This window comes from Hemicordylus capensis, chromosome 4 (genome assembly GCF_027244095.1).
Source record: "Hemicordylus capensis ecotype Gifberg chromosome 4, rHemCap1.1.pri, whole genome shotgun sequence".
Taxonomy (NCBI): domain Eukaryota; kingdom Metazoa; phylum Chordata; class Lepidosauria; order Squamata; family Cordylidae; genus Hemicordylus; species Hemicordylus capensis.
The window spans coordinates 295,205,717-295,225,688 of NC_069660.1; the positions used below are offsets into that span (position 1 = coordinate 295,205,717).

Here is a 19,972-nt window from a genome sequence, read left to right on the forward strand (position 1 = left end):
GCCAGACAAGCAATGAACACTTCCAGAGAGAGCTGTATTTATGAAACAGGTGAAGATCACCTGATAATATTTATATTCTAAATAATTCAGTCTTTTCCTTAAAATAATCTTCATCCTTTGCAATAGCCTTCAAAAAACAAAAACTAGAAATGACGTGTTCAGCCAGTACAAAAAAGGATGGCAAGTTTTTTTAATACAATTCTTCCAATTAGTCTTCCTGTTTCAAAGGCCAATGGCAATACATCATTGGGATTCTATATTACAAACCCACCATCCATTGAGATTGTCAGGAGAGGTTTGGTCCATTTACAGTTGTAACAGGCTCATTGGGTGGTGACTTGTAACCAGTGCTCCTATATCTGCCTCAGGACTTTGGAATTTACTCCATAACAGCTTTCCCTTCTCTGGCTGCTTTAAAAACATCTCTTAAAACACACCTGATAGGCTTTTAGTTAAATTTTAAATTGTTTTAGTTGTTTTTATTATGGTTTTTTAAGGGTTGTTGTTGTTGTGTTGTGTTGTGTTGTGTGTGTAAGTAAAAACCACCTGGAGATGCAGATAGGTGGTTTAGAAATATTTGGTTGGTAGATAGATAGATAGAATAATATTTGTCCTAAAAAGCATGAGACATTTTAAAGAGATTAGTAGTTTCAGTGAGGTAGCATGAATTAGCGCTGCTTACAGCTTAAAGCGAGCCAAGGCTAATCATTGCTTTTCTTTGAAGAATGGAATACAATAACAAGCATGTGCAAAGCACTTTTTAGCCAATATAGTATAACTATAGTCAGCCTCTACAGGTCAAATAGAGGGCCAGGTCAAATAGAGGGCCAGGGACAAAGGAGTCTCTAAGCCTACCTTTTCAAAAGCACTGAGACAGTGTTTCACCTGGTTTTGTCAGCAAGTGTACACTTGAGAATGAGTTGCAGCTAGTCCTAGCTCCTGTATGATGTTTTTGCCAATATGTGTTGGTCACATTAATGTTACATTTTAAGGTGTACATCAAAATGTATGCCCCTAAAAAATTCATTTTGAGCCATATGGAAGATACCATCCACTGGTTCTCTCTACCACACAGTAAAGTGCAAATGTGCTGCTTTCCCACCTGGTATGTCATCCCCACTTTGAACAATCACATGGCAGGGCAATTCAGATGAACCATTTCCTGGATGTTATGCAAAGTGGGAACAGCACACCAGGAGGGGAAGTAAGACATTTACATTTACACCCCTCATACTGTGGGTTTTGCTAATGAATGGTATTGTCCAAACTGGCCCAATGGATGAAGTGGCCCTTTGATTATCTTAAATTTTACAACATGTTTCTGTGGAGACAGAGATCACCCTTCTACTTCATAGAAAAAAAACTAAGTAAACCAGAAATTTCCATCTAGACTCCAGTGATCTTCATATTTATATGTAATTCCACATGTAATCTGGTTATCAACTTCTGAGTGTGACCATACAAAAAAGGTTTAAACAATATAATATGAAAACAAGAAAGCAGTTTCATTGCATGCCATACTGATTATCTCTTTTCTTGGCTCTTAATAGCACCTGAATTAAATTTTGTTGGAGGCAGAATATTATATATATATTTAAATCGGGCATGGAAGTGAATTAGCTATAAGTGGGGAAAAATAGATTTTAAATCAAGGCAACATTGCTAAAATGTTCTCAGCATTCAAATGTCTGTTGCAAAGTATTTTTAAAAAGTAATGAGCGAGTCCTAGAAACGCAATGGCAACACTTTGCTGTTTAGGCCAACAGGCACCTATTCAATGAGAACAAAAGAAACAAGAGGAGACATCATTTGCTCCATTGTGTAGAACATTATCCACCTGAGTAATGTACATCCTAGAAAAGAAACGAGTGCCCTTCACCCCCAGTATTGAAAAGAGGCTGCTGTGATATGCAATGGGGCACATTTTTAAAGCATGGTTGAATTGTATTTGGTTTGTCTGCCAGGCCAAAAAACATTTCACAGATTATCAGTTATGCGAGAGAAAAGGCTTTTATTTCCAATTATTTAGCAAATGCAAGAAAACAGCTATAAAACCAAGACCTTTTGAAAGTGGCATAATAAGGGAAACATACAACCTTCAGTGACATGGACAATGTTTCGAGGAATGTGGTGGATCACCCATTTGCTCAACCCTTGTCCCTCTTGGTTCATTTCATTCAGTAAAAGAACACTGAGTAAAAGAACATTGACATTTATTGCCAGGAGGCAATAAATGTCTCATGAGGGTGTGACCATGGCAGCTCTGAAGAAAGCTTTCATAAGGCAATCCTGTAAGTAAATTTCTCTAGACCCAGAATATTTTTTTCAGCTATAGACCAGTCACATTTATCTTTGAGGGCAATGGTTGTTGCGCAATGCCAGGCACTTCTGGACTGCAACAATTTTCTGGATCTATTTAAATAATTGTTGTTGTTGTTATTTACACAGTCAGACAGGTGTTATTGACCGGTTTGTTTTATCCAGACATCGTCCTTCCCAAGGACCTGGGATGGCTGAATTTTATTATCAATGCTGTTGCTGTTATTATTATAGATATAGTCGCAGAATATAGGCTGTTCCCAGTAATGTTGGTTTTTGTAATTGGCTGATGGTGATTTTATTATTATTATTAATAATAATAATAATAATAATAATAATAATAATAATAATAATAATAACATTTCTATACCGCCCTTCCAAGATAGGAACTGAAATTGTATTGCTCACCATGATGGATGACCATTGCTGAGATAAGAACAGAAGCAGTGTGACTCTGCAAATTCTGCTGTAGTTTTCAGTGGATTTCAATATCATCAAACAGTCTATACTTCTTGATCAGCTGTTTGAGTTGGATTTTGGAGGCACATGCACTTATGATTCTGTTCCAATGTACATGATTGGTTCGAGAAGGTGGTGCTAGGGGTCTTTTACCCCTGTTCTTTTCTTTTTTTACTATGGGGAATGTCGGCCTATGACGGCATATGGCTGACGTTTTGATTCAGTTACATACAGTTTGCTTAAAGTAACCATAAGAACAGCTATTAAGAGACTTTGTAAATATGGTGTAAAGATGAAAATGGAAGAAATAGCTGCCCATAATTTGTCACTATTGTTTACAGAATATATATACACACACATATACATACACACATACATCTATAATATATATAACAGATTATATATCAATAGGTGTGTGTATAGTACCAACATCATTTTGGTCAAAACTTTAGAAAGATAACCATTTCAATACCAGTTGTCTCTATGAAGACAATTCTTAAAGGAGGAATTGCAGCTATGATATGTAGTTTTCCAGGAATCTGATCACAAGTCAATAATGCAGATTTTGCAGCTATGGATAGAGATAAGCAAATTGCCCGTTTGGCTGGTTCGATTTGAATCCAAAGTGGATTCAGCCTGGTCTCAGGTGCAACCAAACTGGGTCCAGTCCAGTTCAGCCATCAAACCAGGCCAAACTGGTTCTCGAGCTGGTTCAGAGGATATACTTTTAAAGGGGAATCCGGTGAGGATTCCTCTTACAAGTAAAGGGCATTACCTATAGCAGTGATTCTCAAACTTGGGTCCTCAGGTGTTATAGGACTTCAACTCCCATAATCCCCAACCAAAGGCCCCTGAGGCTGGGGATTATGGGAGTTGAAGTCCAATAACACCTGAGGACCCAAGTTTGAGAATCCCTGACCTATAGTAATGCTGATGTGGGGGGAGAGAAAGGGTACTTTTTACCTTTACTTTTGATGTAGTGGGGACAGTGGAGGTGGCTGCAGCACTGGCTTCTCCCCCTCGCCCGCCTCCCAAAGAGCAGCCCAGGCAAGCTGGGGCCCGGTTCGGGCTTCCGTGCACCAGAGGCTATTTGCATCACCATGCTGCTCTTCGGAAGGTCAGCTGGGAGGTTTGGAGGAGCCCCCACCACTGCTTTCTCCACCACTGCCACCACCTCTGCCGTCCCCACTGACTCAAAATTAAAAGTTAAAAGTACCCTTTCTCTCATCCCCTGCATTACTATAAGGAATGCCCTTTATTTGTAAAGGGGAATCCTCACTGGATTCCCCTTTAAAAGTATACCCCTGAACTATCCCGCAAACTGGTTCTTAGAACTGGGGCCGGGTCAGTTCAAACTTGGACCACCCAAACTGGCCCATTTGTGTTTTAATAGTTTTAACATTTTACATTTTAATTGTTGAAATGTTTTAATATTTTTATTGGTTGTTTTTATTGTCTTGTAAACCACCCAGAGAACTTGCATTTTGGGTGGTATAAAAATGTGTTAAACAAACAAACAAACTAATAATAATAATAATAATTATTATTATTATTATTATTATTATTATTATTATTATTATTTATTTATTCAATTTCTAAAACAACATTAGATAAACAATTTACTTGAGTAGATGGTAGAGGAAGACAGTACATTTCAAAAGTTACAGATTTCCCAGTCAGTCAGCACTTCTTTGTAGATGGGGAAAAACTACAACCTAAACCCAGATTGGTTTGCACTCATCTACTTTGCTGCATGTACACATTTTTGGAAACTGACCGCTTGTGACTGGTCCTGCTTATTTTAACATGAAAATAACACATTGTAACTACACTGAAAATAACTACCACGTATTCTAAAATACTTACTAATGCATTCTGGAAGAGGTTTGTCCCAGTGACCATTTGGTTGGCAGACTAAAACTGAGGATCCAAATAAAAAATATCCAGGATTACAGTCATAAAAAACAACTGTGCCATAGGTGAAATTTCCATGTTCAATTTTACTTTCTCGTATAGAATTTGCAGGGATTCCTGGATCAGAACAGTTGACCACTGAACAGAAAATAATAAACAAGGGGAACAAATGTATAATCCACATTTTTAAAAAATCAAGCATAGCATAATATAAGATATTTCTTAGAAAGCAAAGGCTATTCATTCATGTATCATTTGCTGTTTACTAAATTATTTGGTAATAGTGTGGATGATGGGATCATCCTGGAACTTGATCAGCCTGGTTAAAAGAAAATTTCCACTGATGGGAAATTACAAACAAAATATGGATTTCCCATTGTCTGTAATGCTTAGCTGGGGGGAAACTGAAAGCAGGGCAGCTGCCAGCTCCAGAAATTATGGGAACTTTGACGAACTGCCCTCCAGATCAATGTTGTCCAACTGCCCCCCTTAATTAATATACCACCTGACTCCAAAAGCTCTAGGCAGTTCACAAAAATAAATGCATCTCCTAGGTAACTTGGTCCTAAGCCATTTAGGGCCTGAAAGGTCATCCCCAGAACTTTGTATTTTGCCCAGAAACCTATTGGTAGCCGATGCAACTAATATAAAACAGGCATAATATGTTCTCTCCGAGACAGCTGGAGACCAAAGTAGCCACTGCATTTTTAACCAACTGAAGTTTCCGAACTACATACAAAGGCAGCCCCACGTAGAGTGCATTGCAGTTGTCAAGCCTAGATGTCACCAGAGAGTGCACCACAATTCTGAGATCACTATCTTCAAGGAATGGATGCAGCTGTTGTATCAAATGAGTTGATAAAAAGCACTCCTGGGTTCATAAAAAGCCTCAATGAGAAACCAGAGTGAGGCCTGGTTCCAGAAGCACTCCCAAGCTACGTACCCTTTCCTTTGGGGGAGGGGAGTGCAACCCCATACAGAACAGGAAGGTCTATTACATCCCTTAAAGTATGACCCCTTACTATGAGTGCCTCCGTCTTGCTTGGATTCAGTTCCAATTTATTATCCTTCATCCCGTCAATTACTGCCTATAGGCAGGCATTTAGTGGGGCTATGCCATTCCCTGATGATGATGTCATGGAGAAACAGATTTGGGGCTGATCGGCATATTATTTATTGTTTATTCATTTTCCAGAAATTGATAACACCCTGCTCCAAATCTCCTGATGATCTCACCCAGAGGATTCATGTAGATATTAAAAAGCATCAGAGATAGGATGGAGCCCTGAGGGACACTATGCAATAGCTTTCATTTCAGAGAGCAACTATCTTCAAGTGGCGCGATCTAGAATCTACCACAGAGATAGGAATGGAACCACTGCAAAGCAGTGCCACCTGTTCTCAAATCCCCCAGATGATCCAGAAGGATGCCATAGCTGATAGTATCGAAAGCCACAGAGAGGTCCAAAAGAACCAACAGAGTCACATTTCCCTCTGTTCATTCCCTGGTAGAGATCATCCATCAGGCCAACCAAGGCTAACACCCCATAGCCTGCTCTAAAGCCAGTTTGAAATGGATCTAGTTCAGGGCTGCTCAACTTTGCCCCTCCTGCAGATGTTGGCCTACAACTTCCATAATCCCTGGCTTTTGGCCACTGTAGCTGGGGATTATGGGAGTTGTAGTCCAAAAGAAGCTTGGGGTGGAGGCTAGCTTGAGCAGGCCTGATCTAGATAATCAGTATCTTCCAAAATGGCCTGGAGTTGATCAGCCACCACTCTCTTGATTATCTTGCCCATCCAAGGGAGGTTGGAGACTGGCCTATAATTATCCATCACTGAGGGCTCTAGGGCAGGCTTCTTAAGCAAAGGTCTGACAATTGCTTCCTTCAAACATGGAGGCATCCTACCCTCCCTGAGTGAGGCATTTACAATGTCAACTAGGCCATTGCTAACAGCCTCCCTGCTAGATGTTATAAGCCATGTTGGACATGGGTCCAAAGGACAAGTGATAGGCCAAACACTTCCAAGGAGCCTGACCACATCCTCAGGAGTCACAAATTGTAAATGATTGGGCCCCAGAGAGCTACTCCATCACCATCACGCTAAGGCCACAGACACAGAGGCAACAGACCCTTTTGAGGGCCCTGGACAGCTGTCCAGTACCAACCCCTGATGCTGGTCCTGCATTGGGGTTACATTTGCTACTGGATTCCAATTTTGTGGAATTAACCAACAACCAATTATTACCCCTTATTCAAATAAAAGTTGCTCTGAGGGATTCAGTGTTTCATAAGGTGAAGAAACAAAAAAACCGAAGAGAGACTTCATTTTGCTTTGAGAAATAAAATAAATAACAATACTAAATGCGTTAATTAAAAATAAACACTTTCTTTCTTCTTTCTTAAGAATAAAGAATATAATATAATTTTTGTGATAGGTATTTTTACTGCAGAACACAACGGGTGTTCACCTAGGTAGAGGTTGGTTCTCCTCTCTCTGTCCGGCTCCCTGGGAGGCCAAAAGCTCTATATGGATGCCTAGATTTAGACTCTGTGTGGCTATTTAATTACATTTATTTTATTTCTTATATAAAATATCACTACCTTCGTATCTTTCTTATGAATGGGGGTTCTTTTTTTTCTTGGATGGATAAGATCTTGTTTGTAAACTTGTATTTTTGTCTAAATCTCAGAGATATAACATTTCTGTTTTTTACTTATATTACTAATAAAAGCATTTTAAAAATCTGGAAAGAAAAAATAAACACCAAACACAGAATGCTGTCACCAATATATGGTAGCTATTAGCTACCATCCATCTCTACAAAAATAGCCAAGGAACCTATTGAGCATATTGTGCTCTGTGTTCTTTCTGTGCATGATGGTGTACCTGGCAGCAATGCCCTATTCATTTGATAAGAACAAGTTTTCACTGTGATTTTGCTGGAAGACTCACATCATGGTTTCACTCTGCTTTTTGTACACAGTCCCAAGAACAACAGACATTTGGGTTGTGTCCAGATATGAATATGTGTATTATTCACTGCTGTCCACTTCCAAATACATGTGAGTGGCACCAAGAGAAGGATGGAACAAGCCAGTGTTTACAATAATTTGGAAAGGAAGATGGTGGCAAAACACAAGTGCCTTCATGATTGACACATTGCATAGACCAATGAAGACATGAGGCATAGGTGGAGGAAAGGGCCATGACTCTATTGATTAACAGCCAGTTAGAAAAACAATGAAGGAACTGGTTCTCTATCCTGCCTTCCTACAATGCGCAAAGTAATGACCTGGATCTCAATCTAATCAATGCTTCACATCTCATCCTTCAGTAGAAGCAAGGCTGGGGCAATCAAACAATACCCATGGCATGCATGGTCACAGAATTGTGTATTTTCTACTCAGATATTTATTCATTGTGTAGTCCTGAGATGGATCTTCCATGCTCACTATGGATTTGTTTAGGACCAGATAGCTTCACTACTAACATGGGACTTTATGTGCAAGCTTGGATCCCTCAGAGCTGAGCAACTACAGGCTTGTCTCCAACCTTCCATGGCTGGGCAAGGTAATTGAGAGGGTGGTGGCCTCCCAGCTCCAGACAGTCTTGGATGAAACTGATTATCTTGACCCATTTCAAACTGATTTTTGGGCTGGCTATGGGGTGGAGACTGCCTTGGTTGGCCTGATGGATGATGTTTCCTGAGATGAACGACCTCAAGTCAGTGGTACATCTGCTGGTAACTTCCAGACTGGATTACTGCAATTTGCTCTATGTGGGGCTACCCTTGTATATGTTGCAGAAACTAGTTGGTCCAGAATGCAACAGCCAGGTTGGTCTCTGGGTCATCTCGGAGAGACCATATAACTCCTGTACTGAAGGAGCTACACTGGCTGCCGATGTTTCCGGGCAAAATACAAGGTGTTGCGTATAACCTATTAAGCCCTAAACAGCTTGGGCCCTGGGTATTTAAGAGAACGTCTTCTTCATCATGAACCCCACTGCCCACTGAGAGCATCTGGAGAGGTCCATCTGCATTTGCCACTGGCTCATCTGGTGGCCACTCTGGGGCGGGCCTTCTCCGCTGCTGCCCAGAGGCTTTGGAATGCGCTCCCTAGTGAAATAAGAGCCTCCCCATCTCTGACAGCTTTTTAAAAGTCTTTAAAGATCCATCTGTTCACCCAGGCTTTTAATTAATATTGTTTTTATGGTTTTATGGTTTTAATTTTAATTTAATTTTTATGGTTTTAATGCTGTTTTAAAATATTGTTTAATTTTTTAAAATTGTTGTAATGTTTTAAACTTTTTGTTTTTGTTTTAACTAATGTTTTACTTTCTGTTTTTATTTTGTTGTAAACTGACCAGAGAAGTAAGTTTTGGGCAGTATAAAAATATGTTAAATAATAATAATAATAATAATAATAATAATAATAATAATAATAATAATAATGATGTCTTGAGTAGAATGTATCATTGTTTAATTTGAGGAAGAAGGATTATTTTATCCATACACTTAAAAGAAAAAAATAAAATCAGGATATGTAGAACAATGTATGCCACAAACTGGAACAAGAATATTTGATAAAAGAGAAATGGTGTCAAATAGGGCCAGTTCCACATTATCTTCAGCAGAGAATTTTTTGCAGCCCTATGAGTAATTTTTCTCATTATGGATGTTGCTATATTTTTTTCTGTCACTGTGATAGGAACCTACTAGAGGGGATGCCGTACTTTAACTTGATATAAAACAACTTGTAAGCTTGCTATTATTAGGGAAGTTTAGCAGTTTTCAACAGGCAACATCAAGTCTTGATTAACGTTAATCAACATAAATGTCATCGTACTTAAAGCACGAACAAGGGTTTGGTACCCCTTAGGAAAAGAGAGAGAGAGAACATGATTTGATGTTCATTATCAGCTCAGTGGTTCAAAGTCTACTTTTAAAATATGATTTAAAATTTCATGGCTGTCTAAGCTTTCCAAAAACAAATGAAATCAATATGCACCTTGGGCCTCTGGCCTCTAGAGCAATAATGTTTATAATGCTATATATTATTGTCCAATGCACTAAACTGATTTATTACTGTTAGGCAAAAATACCAACCAAACCTCATTTATTAGATATGAGGTAAAACTAAACGGCTGTGAGATAAACTTTCTAAAGAGCTGGCTATTCCAGCGATAGCTCCAGACAGAAAAGATGAAACAAAATCTCTAACAGAAGAGCAAACATCAGGCAAGAATGAATTCAAAGATACAATTTGTATGGTCTAACATTCTGTACCATCGTAAAACTCAGCGGTAGAGCTTGTGTTACTGCTGTTAAAAAGGAATTATGAATCGTTGAAAAGTGTTTTAAATTGTAAGAGGCCTTCTGTCTTTTAAAACCTATGGCCAACATCTTGACTATGAAGTGTGAGTGCTTCAAGGGACTGCAGGGTTACGATGGGTGCTGTTGTGTTTCTCACCCTTTCCCGGGGCGTAGCTAGGGGAGAGGGGGCCTGTGTTTGCCCCTCTCCGAGGCAGCCCCTTGGAGTGAGGGAGATAATAAAGAAGACTGGAAAGGGTGGAGCTGGGGGGGGGCTGGGTTTTTTGAACACACCTACTCAGTTATAGCTAAACCCCTGCTCTTTCCCCTTGCATGCACGCTGTTGGGCCAGAGCTATTAGACTTCCATGCGCTGCTTGCATTCCAGAAGAGCTCTGCATGATCAGAAACATGTCACTGAGAGTCAGCAATGTGTTTCCAATCTTGCAGAGCCCTCCTGGAATGCAAACAGTGTTCTGAAGTCTAATGGCTCTGGCACAACAGTGTGGTCTGTTGCAGGAGGAAAGGGGGTCCCGTGATGGGTCCCGTCACACCCCTGCAGTCCCTTGAAGCACACGTGATTTGACAGTCAGGATGTCAGCCAATTTTTGAAAATGGTAGATAACAGAGATATTAACTGAATCTATTTCCCCATGGTTTTTCTTTTTCATACCAAGCAAACTTCCTTCCCAGAGTCTAAACATTCCCCTCCCTCTGCCCAGTCTTACCTTTACATATCGGTGGTGGATGGCTCCATTGCCTGTTTGATTGACAGTGGGCTTTTGTTGTGCCTTGCATGACATAGCCAGTGTTACAAGAGAATGTCACAACATCATTGAAGTTGAAACCATTCCCACTCGTTCTTCCATAAATCGGGCTTCCAGGATGACCGCAACTAACAGCTGACATCAGAAACAAGAGAGAAAGAGAGCATATTGTTATCACTTTTCATTGTACTGTATAGTTAATAATGTTTTTGATTTAATTTTGAAGATGTCACAGCCTTCTCTCAGCTTTCATGTTGTTGGGGAAGCAGATGACCTGTGTGGGAAGGAAGCAAAAAAGCAAAAAAACAAACAAACAAGCATGTGACTCTAGCAGCCGAGGCATTGGTTCCCAAGTTTTTTAAAACAGCCTCACTTTAGAGGTTCATCACCTTAAGTGGTCCAGCAGGGAAATGCTTGACTAAGAAGCAGAAGGTTGCTGAATCAAATCCCCGCTGGTATGTTCTCCAGACTATGAGAAACACCGATACCGGGCAGCAGCGATACAGGAAGATGCTGAAAAGCATCATCTCATACTGTGCAGGAGATGGCAATGATAAACCCCTCCTGTATTCTACGAAAGAAAACCACAGGGCTCTGTGGGCGCCAGGAATCGAAATCGACATGTCAGCACACTTTACCTTTACCCTCAAAGGATTAGACAAGGAGGTCATCCACACAAGCAGAAACACCTGGGTTTGAGAGCTGTGCGTGCTCCCAATTTTTGGTTGTGTGGAAGCAAGGTAAGAGGAAAATCTGGGTAGAAGTGATCGTGTGGAAACAAAATAGGAGGAAAAGCTACCCCAGGCACAATGAATTATATCATAGAAGAAAGGCAGGATAAAGATTTAAATAAATAAATCAGGCCTTCTCTGCAACCTGTATCAATGGTAGTCTGGAAGGTAATGGTCAGGGCCTCATCTACACTGCACACATATAAGTGCCTTTTGACATAGGTGGGCTAGACCAAGAACATCATGGGGTCATGAGCTGCAAAAAGCTAGATGGAAACAGCGTGCCTGGACGTGTGGCAATTCCCTTTATTTTCATATTAAGCATATTTTGTATGGGGGAAACAAATAAACAAATGTATTTCGTTATGCACTACCTTTATATATAATTCTCTAAGACATACCCATGGCTAATCCCATGTGTGGAAGTTCTCGCAAGAGTTCAGAGAGCTGCTAGATAGCCATGGGGCAGTCCAGAGAATGAATATGGTGGTTGTGGCGGCCGGCAAGCCAGCCAAAGAAAATGGCAGCGGGTGGCCAAGAGGCCGTGACCAACAGGCGGCCAGCTGGCCGGCCGGCTGGTAGGCAGCCAGAAATTGGGGGTGGGCAAGCACCGCAAAAGGAGATGGGTGTAGGCGGCAGGCAGGGAACAAGCAGGTGGTGGCGGGCATGGGGAGAAGGCAGCCAGAGGTGGGCAAACAAAAAAGTGGCAGCCGGGGTGGAGGGAGAAGGCAGTGGCATGGACTAGGGGCACAGATGCTCTGCGCTGGATCAGCTAGTATCATTTAATGTCCTTTCTCCAAACATCAGTGTATTAAGATTGTGCTGACTGCTCACACCCCTGCTAACTGGCAAAAGATCAGTGACTCGCTTCTCTAGCAGAGTGAGAACCACTGGAAATTGCTCACCATTGTAAATTCCTGTATATATTTATCTCTTTCTTCGTTAGTATTCTCTCTCCAACCGCAAAACAGCTAGATACTCATAACAGCAAATTAAATTATACCCGTAAAACTGAGCTTCACTATTTAATAATGCATTCTGTTAATACTAAACATTTCCAAAGACAGTATCTCCCAAGTGAAACGCCACGATTTCTAAAGTTTTGAACTGTAATAGCTCTTGTTGGCTTAATATCTGTTACCATTCCACAGTGCAGTGCCTAATGGATCTGGCTATATATCTGAACAAAAAGTTATTATGAAAAAAAATAATGAAATTACATCTGGTACTTAAATATGGCTCAAAAAACCTCAAAATCCAACAGAAATCAATGCTCATCTTTCTGTTTTCATTGACCTGCAGATGTACAGCATAGAGCTTCTGAATATTTATTAAAATGTGATGGATGGTTATTGTCTCTAATGGGATATCCTTCACCATTTCAGTCCTTTATTCTAGCCCTTTTCCTGAAGAGCTGCAGTGCAAAACAACTCACTCTGTTCAGTCAAAGAGCTTTCATAACTGTCCTTATAAAGAGGGAAACTATTCCCACCTCTTATGAGGCTACCCTTGGCCTTGGACTACTTATTTTGTATTCTATACTGGCTGCAAACAAAACAGTGTGAGATATTTTTTTTAAAATGAATCTGATCATAGATTATTAAGCAAGAAAGAGGTTTCTAATAGTGACGTTTGGTTTCTAACTCTACTAAGCAATGATAATTCCATTCTGAAATGTTCACATTTGAATAAAAATAGAAGCACTCTTATTTTCAGAAACACCCAGCATTCAAGGAATATGTCTCAAACATTTAACAGGAAATCTAATCTTATTTGCTGGCTGACATGTTACACTCACTTATGCCAACATTTCTGATTGGCCAGCGCTGCTCCAGGTTTCTAAAGAAACAAAGGCGGTCTCATGCAAGAGTGCTATTGCACAAGTATTTAAACAACTGTGCCCACACTTCAGAAGCATTACATTGTTTCCAATGTTTCAACAACAACAAAATCAGAGTATTTTCAATTGCAAAAATGTTGAGTAAACATACATAGCATTGCACAGCACATTATCTAATACACAATTTAAAAAAAAAAATCTCATGCCTTCTTAACCCCCCCCCATATATCTTAGTGTATTGGAAAAATGAATATTTAAGACTTTTAGTGTTCAGTACAATCACCATTCTTTCATCAAATTAATAAAAATAACATCATAACCTCTGCCATGCTTACTTACGCACACAGGATGGAAGCTGACCAGACCAGTTGTGATCTTGCTGGCATATTCGTACAGAAGAACCAATCAGTCGGAAGCCAGGATTGCACTGGTATACCACCGTGTCCCTGTAGCCATAATTTTCTCCAATTACTTGACCATTGACTATAAGTTCTGGAATGCCACAATGGCCCGCTACAATAGGATACACAAATCATGGTTACAATTGCATAAAATTTGAGTAATTATTTATATTCAGCCCCACTTATTTGTTGTCTAGTTACTATATGTATCCCAGCCTTCACCTATTGAGAGGAATTTGAAACTAAGTCTCCTGGTCCAAGTTGGACACTATATCACACCAGCTCTCCAATGAGCTTACTAAAAAGTCTTGTTGAACAAGAATAGTATGTACCAAAGTGGTATAATGGTAGCCAGTCACGGCCTCAGCCTAACTCAACTGAAGGCCTTCCTTCCTTCCTTCCTTCCTTCCTTCCTTCCTTCCTTCAAATTGCCTCACTTTTCTTTAACTACAGGATACAATACTTTAAAAACACACTACAAAAGTATAAAATAAGATGTAAACATGCCACATATGAGAGACCTCCAAACCAAACTTCAGCCTGTCCTTTAGTTTCTACAGGTAGGGAAGCCAGCCCAGGACTAATTGGAGTAAGGATGAGATATAAATGTGAGAAAATAAATAATAGGTAAAAATAAATCAAAAACTAGATGAGGATACTGTACTGTATTTGCATTTGAACACACTAAAATAATTCTCTAAGCATGACCTGCAGGTAGCAACATGTGGCAAAGCGCAAGGAGATGCTACCCAAACATACATATATATAATATATATACACATATACATACATATATTTCAGATAATCTGCTGATCAGTAAGAAAATGTCAGAATGAAGGGTTAAGGTATTGAGTCTCCATTTGAAGGCAATACTATATAAACTGCGCAAATGAAAAGATGCATTTCTGAAGGGGAGGGGCTATAGTGAGAGCTTTCATTCACAGTCATTCCCATCACCAAGGAAACCACTGTTTTTGCCTGCCTGTCCTGGAGAATGGTTCTCTCATAGGCCGTGAAAAAGGAGATGCATAGGAAGGATTTTAAACAATGGCAATTGTAGTAGTATTACAGATAATTGTAACTATTTACTGCATAGCAGTTCCAGTATAGCTTGTTTAATTCCCTGGGATTTCAATAGCTTGGGGAAGAGATTTTTCCCCTTTTAGCCACCAAGATCTCTGTGAAGAAAAGTATCTCAGAGGGCCTATTTGACATTGTTGAGAATACGAGCGCGCTCGCTACTGCAAACCCAGCTATACACCACACATTTTATGGTCCCTTCTTTCGTTAATGGTCTTTCGATGCTTTCACTTTAAACTCTTATTTTCAGGGCTCTGGGCCAGATGAAGGAAAAAACCAGTTCTTTCTCCAAAGTCTGAAACCAATCTATTTGAGTAACATTTGAGAAGTTACCCAACTATTGTTCAATTTAAAATATAGTTGCTCTTGATCATTCTTTGCAGGCAATAACTCATTCTGTGCTCCTTTTTACAATGGAAATTTTTCAGGGCTGTTGCTCTGATAAAGGTTTTTCTGTAATCCAGGAAAAATAACAAATTGTTTTATTCAGCAATACAGAGACTGTTCATATGAAGTGGGTTTTTTGGGGGGTGGGGGGTTGTTACAAACACTCCATTTTGGACAAGTATATAACAATCTGGAATCAGCCCAAAAAGCTGGTCTATTCTTTCTGTCCATTTCATAATTCCAGCCAGAATATTCTTTTTCAATCCAGCCACTCTTTAAGTGCATATGCCACAGTTCTTAGCTAGAATTTTCTGGTAGCTTATAATCTCTTAAATTTTAAGGAATGGTGAGTGGAAATGTCATCTCAGTTGCCATTTTCTAGAGAGTAGTAAAAAAGATGTGATTTCTCAAAGGGATTTCAAAAAACTTTTCACCAGGAAAATACTGTGCAATGTTGTTTATGAAAATAGATAGCTAAAACTACAGTAATACTACCAAGCATTTATTAATAATAAAAATGACCTCATGTTCTACAGTTCTGAAGATTCTACCCAAGTCTTATCATTATTATAATAAGATTTCTTCCACCTTAAGCTGCCTGGAAAGAAATCTAGCTTACTATAGCCAGTACAAGGCAGTATGGTCTGGTTGTAGTGTGGGACGAGAGAACAATCCAATACTTTATCAGAACTTTCAATTTTTGTCAGAGGGCATTTTAAAGGATTTGGTGAGACAGACAAGACTGCAGTGCAGGAAATGGCTATACTAATCCCCCACCTCCTATCTGGAAGCCTGCCCATTGTAAGCAAAAGCCTGATGATCTGACACAAATGTCCCTCATCTTTCCAAATCCCTTATGAAAGACCTATGCTAGCCACTCTAAATAACTGAACTTAAGGAGTCATTTATTTAGTCTCAAGATAGCACACCTACCCTATCACTAATATTGCCATTCCTGTTGCATTCTTCACACTCATTCTTATTTTCTGTTACTATCATTAAAGCACTGCCAGATGCGTTCCTGTGAAAGGTTCATGACAGATGGCATATTTAGAGAGGGGAAAGTTGCTATTTTTCGTCAAGATCACCAAATATGTATTTTCACTTGCAATGCTAACGTCTATCAAGTAATACATTCTGAATTTGTTTAGATTTAAATTTTCATTATTACTCATATGAAACTGCTCTTGCAAATATCACAATAATGATCTTTTCTAGGAATTTGTTGCTCCTAGGTTTTATCTCTTTGCTGTCTTAAAAATAAGAGAATTTGAGTAGAATGAAGAAAATAACTGTGGTTTTTAACCAGAATATTTTTAATTAGAATAGTTTGCTGTTTTTAATACAGTGTTGTGGAATAGCATCACATTAATATAATGGAAGGCAAAAGTATAGCAAATTTATTTTATGTATTTATCAGGTTTGGGATGAGCAAGATAAGCAATCCAAACATCTACTAAAAATAATCCCACCCCCCCACCCCCGCAAGAGAGTAACACAACTAGTTCTCTGGAATGAATGGATGGAGTTAAAACACAACAATATCACTTTCCCTCAACCACTAATATAAGCATATCTCAACGTCAGATACAAAAATAAATGACTGTATCTGTGAATCCCTCTTTTCCAAGGAAAGCCAACTGGAAAACAGGGATGTGCACGAATGAACATAGGAAACTGCCCATATACTGAGTCAGACCATAGGTCCATCTCGCTCAGTATTGTCTACACAGACTGGCAGCGGCTTCTCCAAGGTTGCAGGCAGGAATCTCTCTCAGCCCTATCTTGGAGATGCCAGGGAAGGAACTTGGAGCCTAGATGCTCTTCCCAGAGCGGCATATCTTACAGTGCTCACACTTCAAGTCTCCCTTTCATATGCAACCAGGGCAGATCCTGCTTAGCTTAAGGGGACAAGTCATGCTTGCTACCACAAGACCAGCTCTCTTCCCATGGCTTGTGCAGGGAGTGGTTCCCTTAAGAAGCTGGTGAACAAGTCCTTACGCTCTCATGTATGTGCCACATCTGTATGCGCCACCTTCAGGGAACACCACCACAGCCACACACAGCTTTTGCTAGAGCACGCGCCATGACCAGAAAAGCAGCGGGGGAGCAGCAGAGCATGAAAGGACCTGCTTACCCAGCTCTGAAGGGAACTGTTCCCCGCCCCGCCCAACCAGTTCAACCAGGGGTGCCCATCCAAACTGCTTTGTGCACATCTTTACTGGAAAAGATATTGAATTCTCATAGAAAGCTAAACACAAAAATGACTTAAACCGTAGAAATATTTAATTAATGTTTGTATCCAAAGTGCACCCAATCCAAATAAGACAAAAAACTGTTGTATCATAGGGTATTTTGCATTCTAGTCCACATCTGATGACATGAGCCTTGGGTCCCCCACATTTTTGTCACAATGCACATATTAGTCTTTAGGCACCACACAACTCTGCTTAATAAACACATGGCAACAAAAAGCGCAGCAACTAACTACACTCAATTCTTCTGCTATCTAATCAGTTAAGTCCCTCTGTGACCTATTACATGCAGAGACAAATAGGTAATTAACTTCAAAAGAGATGTGACATCTATAATTTCTCTTACCCCATCATTTTCCAAAGCAGCAGTATTTGTCCTGGAATAAGCTTTTATTGCACACAACCAATTTCCCATTCTGAAAATGGGTTTAGTTCAACTTTGCATTTATTTAATCCCTTAAAGTGATTAACATTGCATTTTTTAATACTGTAAAGTGATTTGTCTCTGAATGCAGCTTTCTCTGCATCTTAATTTCTTCTGCTATTGAGGGCTGGCCCGGACACCGTGATCCACTACTCAAAACATGTTAAACAATTATGCATATTTATCTAAGTGTTTTTATCTATACACTTAGTGACTTCTAGATCACACATACAGAGACATCCTCAAGTCTTTATTGTTTATTTCTATTTTGTTTATTCATTCAAAAATAGATCTTGACTTTTACTTCATTGTTCTAAGCTGATGTGTAAAATAGACAAAGTGTGTAAAATAGACATAAAAGTAAAAAAGCAACAAAAGCACAATATAGTATTTTAAGTATACCAGACTGAAGAGCTTAAAACAATTTAAAATAATTTCTTAACTAGAGATTTTGGGGGAAAGCCTGCTGAACAGGTGAGTTTTGAGGAGGTACTGGGACAGTAAGAGAGCGGCAATCAGCTGAATCTCTTGGAAGAGGGAATTCTGCATGGAGAGGGCCACCACAGAAAAGTCCCTTTCCCATACAACGGCCAGGTGGATCTCAGAGGTCGTACACACAACCTCAGCTGTGTGAATCCCAGGTCTGGGAGGAGAGCAGGAGCTTGTCTGCCTTTCCCCACAGATGAGCAGCGGCATTCCCTTCACCAAGCTGCATGCCCATACAAGCAGTGGTGTGGCAAAGAGAAACGTTGGGAGCAGGAGGACTACTCCCTCCTGCATCCCAGGGTTCCCCAGAACATGAGCGCAGAACAACTGAGCCTTCCCCCCATCTCACTGCTGGAAATGCTGGTGGAAGCTATTTGGCCAGGTGGGAATCACCCAGATGATTGCTGGCCATAGGCTCGCCTTATCCTTGGCTAAAAACCAGGTTAAAAACTTGGGCTTGGCATGGGCAGCAGTGTTCCCTCTAACAGGGATATCCAGATGTTGTGTGGCCTGAGAGACTTGGACTGGGATCATCCTTCTGGGACTGCAGAAGCTGACCTTCTTAGGCCTTGCTACCTCCTTTCTACCTGAAGCCTGCAGGCTGCTCCTTTTCCTGGCTGAGTGGGTCATTGTGGCCAGCTGGGTCCTGTTGGTGAGAGCTGTGGGGGTGTGGCTGGCCCAGCTATAAATCCAGGGATGGGGTGCAGCTGTTGGCTATGGCCACCAAAGGGGGTTGGCCTTCGGGGGTGGGGCTGAGGGCGGGATGTTGGGCTTCTGGATCTATCCTCAATACATTATTGATTGTGTTAGGTCTTGCCTTGAAATGGCTTAGCCTTTGTGATTTTGCTATGATTTTATGGTGCCTTTATTGTGATTTTGTTAAATTTTGTTCGTCTTTGTAATTTTGTTATGGTTTGTGCACTGCCCAGAGTCGTTGTGAGTTGGGTGGTATTTATTTATTTATTTTATTTATATACTGCCCCTCCACTAATGGCTCAGGATGGAGGCATTGTAATAATAATAATAATTCCCAGCCAAAGGCCATTGCAGCTTGGAGTTGGAAGTGAACAACATTTGGGAATCCCTGTTAGAGGGAACAGTGGGCAGCACTGGGATCAGGCTCAATCCTGGTGCTTCACATGGGCAGCTTAGCCCAGGCTGGGCTGCCCGAGTCTGCATATGTGAACAACCTCAGAGTCCTGCCTGTATTTATTTTCATCCACAATTTCTCCAAAATGCTTCAGAATATTCACAGATTTTTCAAGCGGGGATGGTACAGATACAGAAAGCATACTGATGACGACTTATGCTAAACTCCCAGATGACCTCCCTCAGAGGTTTCATGTAAACTTTTAAAAAGCATGACATTTGATTTTTGAATCCAAGAGCTCAAGAATATATATTGGTTAGAAAGTAGAATTCCTTCTGTAGGTGCATTTACAGAATTTTTAAAATTGTGTAATAATCAGATTTTGCCTCTGATAGCATCTATATAATTATTTCTCTTAGCTGCCCACCATGGGGATGCGTGTCTTTGGGATGGAACTCTCACGCGGAACTCTCGCAACACACTGCGAGAGTTCCTAGCAAAGGCAG

The 19,972-nt window shown here is 40.2% G+C and overlaps 1 protein-coding gene across 7 annotated transcripts in view; it reads right to left on the reverse strand.

Moving 5' to 3' along the window:
* CSMD3 (CUB and Sushi multiple domains 3) overlaps nucleotides 1-19,972 on the reverse strand; it is a 1,041,917-nt gene that overhangs the window by 88,639 nt on the left and 933,306 nt on the right. For all 7 annotated transcript variants that reach the window (XR_008306202.1, XM_053246219.1, XM_053246218.1 and 4 more), the window contains 3 exons: nucleotides 13,683-13,856; nucleotides 10,734-10,907; nucleotides 4,645-4,830 (listed from right to left, as the gene is read on the reverse strand). Coding sequence is in view for 6 of the 7 variants with exons in the window: in XM_053246219.1 (XP_053102194.1) it covers nucleotides 4,645-4,830; nucleotides 10,734-10,907; nucleotides 13,683-13,856 (534 nt within the window). In the remaining variant the exon portion in view is untranslated. The remainder of the gene's footprint in view (nucleotides 1-4,644; nucleotides 4,831-10,733; nucleotides 10,908-13,682; nucleotides 13,857-19,972) is intronic.